General features: G+C 44.8%; 1 protein-coding gene across 12 annotated transcripts in view; it reads right to left on the bottom strand.

The window, feature by feature from the left end:
- Positions 1 to 231: 231 nt before the first annotated feature.
- ASIP (agouti signaling protein) overlaps positions 232 to 11,720 on the bottom strand; it is a 177,591-nt gene continuing 166,102 nt past the window's right edge. For all 12 annotated transcript variants that reach the window (XM_085002864.1, XM_005672859.4, NM_001011647.1 and 9 more), the window contains 3 exon segments: positions 5,107 to 5,276; positions 3,779 to 3,837; positions 232 to 618 (listed from right to left, as the gene is read on the bottom strand). In XM_085002864.1, the coding sequence (XP_084858990.1) occupies positions 442 to 618; positions 3,779 to 3,837; positions 5,107 to 5,276 (406 nt within the window). In that variant the 3' untranslated portion in view covers positions 232 to 441.

The raw sequence follows: 11,720 nt of genomic DNA, 5'->3' as shown, positions 1-11,720 counted from the left end.
CTCGTTTTGAAAGCAGCTTCGGGTGTTCCCAGGCTTAAAAATAGGGGGCAGCACGTCTCCCGCGGCCAGACCCGGAAAAGCGCTTACCAGGAGAGCAGTCTCAGGGCCGGTAACTGGGTTTCCACTGGCCTGGGAAAGAGCAAGCGCGCAGCCGGCGGGACTTCGGCGGTGAAGGAGACCCCGCGAAGGGAAAAGGAGCTTTCGGATTCTTTAAAGAAACAGCCACACACCTTCGAGCAGCCTGCGTGTATTTGGAATTTAGCAGAGCCCACGCCCAGTCTCCTTGAAGCCCCTCCTCCTGAAAGCTCCGCCCCAACGTCAGTAGCCACACCCGCACCCGTTCCTAGGAAGCCACACCTACTGGAGATCAAGCGCCCCAGAGGGTCCCCCAGGTCTGGGGAACCTGGCCCTGCCGCGCCAGCCACCGGGAGGCAGGCGCGCTCAGCAGGTGGGGTTGAGCACGCGGCAGGAGCAGGCACTGCGGAAGAAGCGGCACTGGCAGAAGGCGCACGGGTCGCAGCAGGCGAGCGCCGGAGGCTTGCAGCTGTCGCGGTTGGCCACGCAGGGGGCAGGCCGCGGGGGCCGGGGCTGTGCCACCTTCTTCATCGAAGCCTTTTTCTGTGGGGAAACGCCGGGGCTGCCCAAGCCGTCCACCTCCGCCCGTCCCCACTCTTCCTCACCTCTGCCTGGGAATTCCTTGCCCCACCTGCCTCTATCCTCATCAAAATTTAACTGGCTTCGATTTGGCCCTCTTCTCTCAGTAGGGGATCCCACTCAGCTCCACGGTTTTAAACTACCGTCTCTTTTTCTTCCCCTTTTGGTGTATCCGAATCCCTGTTAGTTCTACCTTCACAACAGATCAGGAGGCTATCCACTTCTTCACTAGCGCAGCTACCCTGGGTAGCAGTGGGAGGCCACTGTCTGTTCTCTTTCCTCCTTACAGTCCATCTTCCAGTGCGCAAAAGGGACCTCTTGGAAGATCTATGATGGCTTAAAGCTACCCCCACCCCGCCTTGCCCCGCGGTTACTCTTTGCGCTTAGAATGAAACATAAACTTTACTTTGGTCTCTGAAGTTCTCTGGCCGGCCCAGTTCTCCCACCTGTCTTTACCACACCTCCCCACCGGCCTGCCTTCTGTGCACAGAACACAGTAAATGAGTTCCTGCTGCAGGAGCCTTGAGTTTGCTACCCCCTTTCCTGGGGACATTCTTTGCTGTGCTGTCCAATAACAGGCAACCACTAGCCATATGTGGCTACTGAGTTCTTGAAATGTGTCTAGTGCAAGGGAGGAAATGAGTTTTCAAATTTAACTTTAGTTAATTTAAAATTTAAAGCTGAAAATACTGTAAAATATTTTCCTCTTTATTGGGGGAAACAACAACTTTGTTTTGTTAGCACTATAGCTCTAGTTTAAGCATAAAAAAATTAGCATCCAGGAGTTCCTATCGTGGCACAGTGGTTAACGAATCCGACTAGGAACCATGAGGTTGCGGGTTCGATCCCTGGCCTTGCTCAGTGGGTTTAGGATCCGGTGATGCCGTGCCGTGAGCTGTGGTGTAGGTCACAGATGCGGCTTGGATCCCGTGTTGCTGTGGCTGTGGTGTAGGCCGGTGGCTACAGCTCCAATTCGACCCCTAGCCTGGGAACCTCCATATGCCTGGGGAGCGGCTCAATAAAAGGCAAAAAGACAAAAAAAAAAAAAAAAAAATTAGCATCGGAATTGAGAGTGTAAGTCACTCTCATTACAAAAGACTCATTACAGGAAAAAAATGTAAAATATCTTTTTTTTTTTTTTTTTTTTAGGGCAGCATATGGAGATTCCCAGGCCAGGGGTCTATTCAGAGCTACAGCTGCTGGCCTACACCACAGCCACAGCAACAGGGGATCCAAGCTGCGTCTTCGACTACACCACAGCTCACAATGGCCAGATCCTTGATCCATCGAGGGAGGCCAGTGATTGAACCAGCAACCTCATGGTTCCTAGTGGGATTTGTTTCCACTGTGCCACGACAGGATCTCCTAATATAAAATATCTTAATAACTTTTTATACTGAATACATATTCAAATGATAATATTTTGGATCAATTGGGTTAAATAAAATATTAACATTAATTGCACCTGTTTTACTTTTTTTACAAATTTCTTTCTTTTTTTTGGCTGTGTGCTCAGCATGCAGAAGTTCCTGGGTCAGGGATTAAACAAACCTGTGCCACAGCAGTGACCTGAGTCACAGATGTGATGCCAGATCCTTAACCCGCTAAGCTACTAGGGAACTCCTTTTTTTACTTTTTAAAACGTGGCTACTAGAAAATTTTAAATTGTATATGTGGCTCATGTAGCATTTCTATTGGGCATTGCTGTTTAAGATTACTGACTTTCTCAGTCTTTAAGTGCTGCTCTCTTCTAGAGAACTTCCCTGACCACTCTTCCCTTCTCTCTATCTCATCACCATGCTTTAATTCCTTCATGGTGTTTATCATTATCTGAGTTTATCTTACCTATTTATTAGTTTACTTGCTGTTCTCCTATTTTCCCCAGAAGAGTGTAAACTCCATGAGAACAGCAATGTCTCTCATTCACTACTATAGTCCCAGCACCCAGCATATAAATAGATTTTACAATTCTGTCAATCATCTGATCTACTCGTTTACAGAAGGCCTGAAGAGCAGAAACTTTATTGTGATCACCCAGTGCCAGATTTTATTCCTTCCCAATCCCTAGTTCAGCACTCCCTGCTCTGATTACAGTTGCTCTGAAAAAATGAAGCATACCAAAATAGGGATAATGTGTGCATTTCAAAATGCCTTAGTCTAGTATTTCCCAAAGTGTGGGAACCTGTACATGATAGTATGATTTTAGGTGATACATGAATATTAAATGATGGGAATCATATAGTGAGAAAGGATTCTTTTTTTCAATAATGTCTTTCAACTTGCAAGGCTCATTTTGATGTCAATATATCCTTAATGCTTTCCCAACACTTTCTCATCTTCTTCTTCTTCTTTTTTTTTGGCTTCTTTTTTTTAGGGCTGCATCTGCAGCATATGGAAGTTCCTAGGCTAGGGGGCTAATTGGAGTTACAGCTGCTGGCCTACACCACAGCCACAGCAACACCAGATCCGAGCCATGTCTGTGACCTACACCGCAGCTCATGGCAATGCCGGATCCTTAACCCACTGAGAAGACCAGAGATCGAACTAGCAACCTCATGGTTCCTAGTCATATTTGTTTCTGCGTGCCATGACTGGAATTCATCTTCATTTTAACACAGCAAGCCTCAGATTTAGAGCTTTGGCAGGCAACACCAACCAGCTAAAATTCACTAAAAAAGTTTTCATTTTACTTATTTTTATAGTTACTTTCTATTAATGCCAAGTGATATGGTTTTCTATAACAGTTATATAATGTTTTAAGTTTTCACTTTAAACAAATATATTAAATAACTTGGTGAAACTCAGATATGGCAAAAATTGTAGAAATGGTTCTGAAATGACTGAGGTTTGGGAAACATTCATTAATCCGAAAGAAGAGTGATGGTGAAATTTTAGGTAGAGTGTAAGCTAGTATAGGAAGATGCTTTTTAGCAGATAAGCCATCTTGCCTAGCGAAGCTCAGCTTCTGGGGTCTGGTTCAGGGCTGGAGGCCAGGAAGTTTTTTGGTAGCTTTCAGTTTCTTTGGGATGTAGGCAGGAAAAATCTTTTAGTTCTTAGCTAGGGTTTGAGGGGTTCTCCCTTTTAAGCCTAGTCTCAACCCCACAATGAGAACTCCCAGGCCTACCTTGGAAGATCTCTTCTTCGCTTCTTTTCTGCTGATCTTTTTGGATTTCTTGTTCAGTGCTTCAAAGATAGACAAAACGAGCAAAGTCAGTTTCTGAGGACCCTGAGCTGCAATGAAGTGGGAGGAGCAGAGGGGGCTCCGGGAAGCCCCAGGGCTGGGGAGAGGATGAAAGGTTAACTGGATAGATCACATCTTGGGACTTAGGCCAGCAGATGTTTGTTAGCCTGGCTGTTGACCTGGGGCCAGGTACTGAGAGTTAAGAGTCTTCTGAGGGAAAGCAAAGGGGAAATCTAAGAAGGCCCTGGAAAAGGGACTCAGTGTCTTGTAGATGGATGGACTTGTATTTCTTATAATTCTAGTTCTCATTTCTCAGAGTTTTGGCATACCTGATTGAATCCTGACTGCCATATAACAGCTTTGTGGTTTGGGGCAACCTACTTAACCTCTTTATGACTCAGTTTTCTCATCTGCAAGCAGGGTATTGTAATACCTACCTTGAAGAGCTGTCTTGAGGATAAATGAGATATGTTTTTAAAGTGGAAAGTGTGGCACATTGAAGGTGAACAGTCATTGTTAATGTGCCCCAGTGCCTTCCCCGATATGTCTAGAATATTCTCTTTTTTAAGTGAGAGGCAAGTCAGTAAGGAATATTAGTTTTGAACTTAGGTTCTCGGTAAACACCTGGGTTTGAATTCTGGCTCTGCCAATTAAGAACTGTGTGCCCTATGTGAGCTACTTAACTTTCTTAAGCCTTAATTTCTTTAACCTGTGAAATAAAATAGGAATGAAAATAATACTCACTTCATAGTGCCTAGCACAAAATAAGTACATGCATTATTATTACTATTATCAGATGGAGTCAAGATCTCCAATGTCAGGCTCTAATGCCCCCGGTATTTTTCCCTGAGCAGTCATTCTCAAATCTCAACCCTGACATGAAAGGACTTATTCATCCCTGACTTGGTAATATTCTGCAGCATTTCCTAAAATTTTTACCATTGAAAAGAGTTCTGTGATTCAATAAGTTTCAGAAATGCTCAAGTTAAACCATATTCAGCAAGTGTCTTGACTTTAGGGTTTCTCAGAGCCTCTAACATGCTAAGTTGTATATTAGATGGGTGGCAGGCAGGGCTCTCCCAAATTAAACGAGTTAAGGGGCACTTTATTCCTCCAGGGTGGTTTTGAGGAATGAACATGAAGGAGTTCTGACTTAGGCAATGGATCCTGGTAATGGATCCTGGTATCAGCTTAGGGAGTGTGTTTAACATCCTGCAGCCCCTTCTCATAGGCCAGAGCCCAGAGGCTGGGCCCCAGGCCAGGCTGCTTACCCACAATAGAGACAGAAGGGAAATCCAACAGGTTCATGGAGGAGTTGCTCCTTAGACTTCTTTCATCTTTGGACTTTTCCTCAGGTGCCAGGTGGCTGGAGGCAGTGAAGAAGCACAGGCATACCAGTAGGGTAGCTAAGAGGAGGCGAGTGACATCCATCCTGGGAGGCCTGAGTGAGACAGAGAAGTCAGTCAGGTGGGTCAGGGGTCCTGGCAAATGGATGTGCCCTCCTGCTTTCTTTGTGTTCCTTTGGGCTGGTGCTCCGACCCCATTCCATATGCCAGTGTCCCAGTGGAACTGGAGGGCCAGCAAGGCTTAGGACAGGGAAGGGGAACTGATGAAGGAAGAAGAGAGAAGAGGAGAGATGAGAGAGGAAGTGAGAAAGACAAGGAAGGCAGGAAGATTGAAGCAAAGAGAAAAAGAATGCATTGCAATTGCAACTGGTCTCTGCCCTACAGGAAGTGGGGTGCTTTTTTTTTTTTTTAAGTCATTGGCCCCAGGAGATCTTATGCCTGGACAGAGTTGTTGAAAGTTCCCCAAAAATGCCTCACAGTGGCAGAGGTTTATACTAAAGTGCAGAGAATAAAGCTTAATGAGAAAGATGCAGAGATAACTTGTTTATTCAGACAAGCATGTATATCATTTGCTTATGCTGTATTCTGACACCCAGAGGAAATGAATGCAGGTAAAGTTTGTGTCAGGAGGATAGAATGGACCTGTTCACACAGGCTAACTAGATTTATTGATTTATTGCTAGCTGGATTTTGATGAAGCTAACAGATCCCAGAGTGGATTTCTTCCCATGAATGTCTAGGTTAGGCTCAATTAGGACTCACAGTTTCAGCAGCATCTTTATCTTCTCTGCACATGGCAACCCCCCACCCCCACCCCCTGCCCCGTGCATGTTCTTTCTGGTCTGGGAAAAAGCTGAGGCTGTGTTTCCAAGATTCTCTGTGCCCTGCCATGATAGGTATGGCACAGAGAATAATAGGCATGGCACAGAGGGATAATAGGTGAGAAGAGAATAAAACAGTCTGTTTGTGCTGATGCTGCCCACTTCTGGGCTCAGCCTGGCAATTTCTAGCCTATTCCTCCTGGCCTTCAGATTGGCTAGAGTAAACTTTTCTCCATTTCTGTTACATTCCAAGAGAAAAGGACTCAACCAGCCAGGCCCCAACCTCCTCCTAAACTTGTTGAAGCTGGAGGGGGCGGTCCCTTCCTTTTGAAGTCCATCCTCTATCTCTCTCAGCTCGCTCTTCTGATTCCTTCTGATCCTTTCATCAATAGGCACTGGCCAGTCATGAACTGGCCACCAATTTTCTTGAGCCAGTGAAATGAGCACTGAGCTCAGAATCAGAATCAGAGCTTTGAGTTCTTCTCTTGGCTCAACCATTAGTAAATGTGTGACTTGGGACAAATCCATTCTTTTTTTTTTTTTTTTTTTTTTTGATGGACTCAAGGTAAAATGAGGGGGGTGGGCTAGGACAGTGGTTTACATGGTTTACATTCATTTAGCAGGGGAACACCTTCTTCAAATGAACTATGACTTGCAGAATCCCAATATATAAAACAGAAAGGCAACACAGGGGTTTCTTAAGCAGGTCGTATCTTTTTTTGTGTGTGGTGGGACAATATAGCTCCTCAGTCCCTAAAGCCCAAAACATTTCTTTTTTTTTTTTTTGTCTTTTTGCCATTTCTAGGGCCGCTCCCACTGCATATGGAGGTTCCCACGCTAGGGGTCGAATTGGAGCTGTAGCCGCCGGCCTACACCAGAGCCACAGCAACGCGGGATCCGAGCCACGTCTGTGACCTACACCACAGCTCAGGTCAACGCCGGATCGTTAACCCACTGAGCAAGGGCAGGGATTGAACCCAAAACCTCATGGTTCCTAGTCGGATTCACTAACCACTGAGCCACGACGGGAACTCCCCAAAACATTTCTTGAGGCCCTAAGGTTTCTAGCTCCAAGCAGTTTGATCTCTGAGGTTTCTAGTCCCTGTCAGCAATAGTTAAACCAAACAAATCTTTATCAGGAAAGCCTGAGGTGTAGTCATTTGTTCCATTCTCCCCTCTCAGAACTTTGTGCTGTTCTCTGTCAAATAAATCCCTTGTCACATTGTTTATGCATTTGTCTCTCATTTGATTAAAAAAAGAGAGAGAGAAGCAATGTTTTACTTATTTCTCTGACTCTGTATCTGGCACAGTGACCAGCTCAGAGCAGTAACTTGGTAAACGCCAACTGGATACATACTCCTGTCTTAAACTAAGCTCTTCATTTTTCTGGCTTTGTGGGTTTCTGAAAAGAATATTGTTAGTTGCCTCTTTAGCATCAACTATGATCTTCCTCCTTTCTAAGAGGATTCTGGATTTCCTAGATATATATTTTGGGTGACAGTGATCTTAGCTCCACATCCAGGGGAAGCCTTGACTTATTCATGACAAACAGTATAATCCCATCCCATCCTCCTAGTGTTGGTTCAGGAATGGGGATGTGACTGAAGATGATATAGCCCAGAGGAAGTCCAGGCCTCTTTCCGATTATTTAAGGAAGCTCTTTCTCTCTCACTGAATATATAATAAAATGCCAGAAGTCCTCGTTAATGTTGGCAGGCATCTTATAAAGGGAAGCCAGCTTTAGGACAAAAGTGACACAATAAAAGGCAGATTGGATATATAGTAAGGAAGGACATTGGTAACATAATTAAACTACTGGAGTAGAACTTGCCTGAAGCCCATCATATCTGAATTTATCAGGTAAGCCATTACATTCCCTTTATTTATTATGAGTTTTCTGTTACTCTCAACGGATTCTAAAGGATAATTTTCCTTGTTATTTGCCCTGGAGTTGCATCTTAGTTAGGTCTAAAGTTAGACTCCAAGGGAGTTCCACTTGTGGATCAAAAGAATCCGTGGGGATACATGTTTAATCTCTGGCCTCAATCAGTGGGTTAAGGATTTGGTGGGTTGTTGCAACCTCTGGCATAGGTTACAGATCTGGCTCAGATCTGGTGTTGCCTGTGCCTGTGGTGTAGGTCTGCAGCTGTAGGTCTGATGTGACCCCTAGGCTGGGAACTTCCATGTGCCACAGGTACAGCTATGGAAAAAAAAAGTGCAGAGTACAAATTTCCTCCAGCTGGGAAATGATGGCTTTATTTATTTATTTTTTAATTTTACACCAGAATAAGTAGTTGGCTTGCCTTTAGGGGTCATGTTGTATGAGAAAAATATTTTTCTTTGAACACCACCAGCATAGTGAAATGTTCATACTCTGAGAGAGATGTACAGGAACCAGCTGAGGGAATAGTAGATCCCCAGCTCCCAGTTCTGGAGTGAGTATCTCCTTACCCAGAGCACAGGCTCCCTGGATGGGATGTTGAGAAGTATCACCTGCATATTTAAATTGCTCCTCTCCCCTCTCTCAATCATTTACTAAGTACATACAGTTGACTTTGCATAAGTTAAATGTGAGTATGGTCTGGCTCCACTATACTCTCTTTGTCCAATCATGTTGGTTTTAATCTTTGACTCATTCTTTTTTCTTTTTCTTTTTTTTTTTTTTTTTTTTTTTTGCTTTTTAGAGCTGCACCCATGGCATATGGAGGTTCCCAGGCTAAGGGTCGAATCAGAACTACAGCTGCCGGCCTACTCTATAGCCATAGCCACAGCCACAGCCACGCAGGGTCCCAGCCACGACTTCGACCTACACCACAGCTCACAGCAATCCTGGATCTGAGCTGCATCCGTGACCTACATCACAGCTCACAGCAACATCAGATCCTTAACCCACTGATCGAGGCCAGGGATCGAACCTGCAACCTCATGGTTCCTAGTTGGATTTGTTTCTGCTGCACCAGGAGGGGAACTCCTGACTCATTCTTTCCTGACCTTTATATCCTCTTACCAAATTTTTCCCACCCTTTAAATTATCTCACATTTTACATTTCCTCTTCACTCCAGCCCATTCCTTCTTCTCAGTGGAACCAGTCACACTGACTCCATCTCCTTGCCTTTGCTCTTGCTTCAACAACATTGTCCACTCTCTCCCCTCCCCTGGTCACGTTTCTCCCTTTCTCAGTGGAGCCAGACCATGCTTAAATATGCAGCTCAGTTCCAGCTCTAGCACAGTCCTCTTTCAGTCTCAGACAAGCCCAAATAGCTCTCACCCTTTTCTGAACTCCTCCAGCTCTTACCCTAAATACTACATTGCTTAGCATTTCATGGCTCTAAGTGTTCATGAGGTCATTCTCATCAATTAGACTTAGTTCTTTGTTTAAAGGAGGTAAAACAGTGCAGCTGAAAGAACAAAGGCTCTGCAGTCAAACATATGTGGCTTCACCACTTACAAGCTATGTGATGACAAGTTGCTTAATCATTCTGAGATTCAATTTCTTCATCAATGAAAACAGACCTTATTATACCCAATACACATGGTGTGCTGGGAATTAAAATAGGATCAGGAGTTAATGAAGTGCCTGGTGTAAACATTAGCTAACCACACTAAGTTCAATGGACATATGTTTATAGATGTTATATTCTGAAATTATATATATGTAATATATATGCACAAAAAATATATATATATTTTTGCTTTTTAGGGCTGCACCTGCAGCATATGGAAGTTCCCAAGCTAGGGGTTGAATTGGAGCTGCAGCTGCCAGCCTAAGCCACAGCCATGACAACATGGGATCCTTAACCCACTGAGCGAGGCCAGGGATTGAACCCACCACCTCATGGTTCCTAGTCAGATTCGTTTCAACTGTGCCATGACAGGAACTCCTAGTTTTGATTTTAATGCTGGAGAATGAGCATTAAAAGTTTAAGAAACTTAAAATGAGGGTGGGGGCCAGTTGTTTGGCTCTGCTCCTTCTGGAATATAATAGGCATGTAGACTATTGTTCCAACCAAAACTGGTAGGAGCAGGCTAGAATTTGGCCAGGCTGCTGTAATGGGAGCCCATTCACTACACTGTGGCCTTGGACATTTTACTTAATTTCTCTGAGGCTTAGTATCCCCATTGTAAAGGAGTAGAAATTTTAGTTCTGAGGAATCCTCAGAGAGTTAATAAAAGATGGAAATAACTTTTCAATAAAGAAGCTAGCACAATGCTGGATATATAGCATCACTCAGTAAGAGTTTGCTGAAACTGCCTCTCTCTCCTGTTTGGGTCTCTCTCTGCCCTCTTTTTGGAAATAAGTCTCCTGCCTGGTTGATCCTGCCAGCAGCATGAACTGTATTCTCCTTGCTCGCTGGTGGTGACTTCATTTCATCTTGGTTCACAGGTTTATAGCTCTGGGTCTCTGGTGCTCCTAGCCTTCATTCTCAGCCACCAATGGCTCCAAACTGCCCAGGCCTACCCAAACCCCTTCTTTTTTTTTTTTTTTTTGTTGTTGTTGTTGTTGTTGTTGCTATTTCTTGGGCCGCTCCCGCGGCATATGGAGGTTCCCAGGCTAGGGGTTGAATCGGAGCTGTAGCCACCAGCCTACACCAGAGCCACAGCAACGCGGGATCCGAGCCGCGTCTGCAACCTACACCACAGCTCACGGCAACGCCGGATCGTTAACCCACTGAGCAAGGGCAGGGATCGAACCCGCAACCTCATGGTTTCTAGTCGGATTCGTTAACCACTGCGCCACGACGGGAACTCCCCCAAACCCCTTCTAATGGGGCCCAGAGCCTCATGGTTGCCTCCCAGCCGCTGTAACTCTGTCGTCATAACTGCCTATCCTAGTTTGCCTTTCTCTCTGTCTTAGATGCCAGGGCCACTTGGACTCTAGCTTCTTTTCCAGCTAAATGGATTTTTTTTTAGCCCGGTTCAGTGTAACTAGAGCCAGCAGGATCGCCTGGGATGGCTAACTGGTTAGGACTGAGGAAAATGGGCTGAAATATATTTGAACTATTTCCTCCATTCCTTCCTTTTCAATTCCTGGGCCCTCACTTCCAAGCAGGGACTCCTTTTTCTAATGATGCAGTTGGCCTACTCAGCTTGGAGAACAATTTCTCCTTCTCTTTTGTTTCCCACACCGAATCAGTCAGTCATTAAATTCTAGTGATTTTCATTCCCCCCGTTTCTCCCTCCCTCCCTTTCCATTCCTTCTGTCCCTAGTAGCCTAATTCTCCTGCCTGGTCTTCTATCACCACCTCTTCACTGTCCTCCTTGACTGTAGAACATATAACCAAGCTAAGCTTCCTTTTAAATAAAGTCCCATTTTCATCCATTCATTCATTCATACATTCATTCATCTAGTTAACAAGTATTTGTTAAATACCTACTATGAACCAGTGGTAAGCTAGATTCTTTGGTTACAATGGTGACTGAGATACCCAATGATTACTGCCTGTCTTTACAGAGTGTACATTCTATCAGGAAAAACTGACAAGTTATTCAAACTAATGCATGGGCTAGGGAAAGTCTCTTGAAGCAAGCTGCACTGAAGCTGAGAACAGAGGCCTGATTTGGACTTAGCTAGGTTGGAGAAGAGGGTGGAGGTGGTAGTAGTGTTGCAGACACTGAGAATCACAAATACGAAGATCCAAAGGCAAGAAAGGCTGTGCATTTGAGGAACTACAGAAGATCAGTAAAGTTGGCAAATAAACATTAACAGGCGATGGAGG

The sequence above is a fragment of the Sus scrofa genome, chromosome 17 (genome assembly GCF_054392235.1).
Source record: "Sus scrofa isolate SSC_HxYL_T2T_F1_AM1 chromosome 17, Sscrofa_HxYL_maternal_Yorkshire_Landrace_v2.0, whole genome shotgun sequence".
Taxonomy (NCBI): domain Eukaryota; kingdom Metazoa; phylum Chordata; class Mammalia; order Artiodactyla; family Suidae; genus Sus; species Sus scrofa.
Note: the sequence above shows the minus strand (reverse complement) of the source record. Positions and strands in the feature narration are given on the sequence as shown.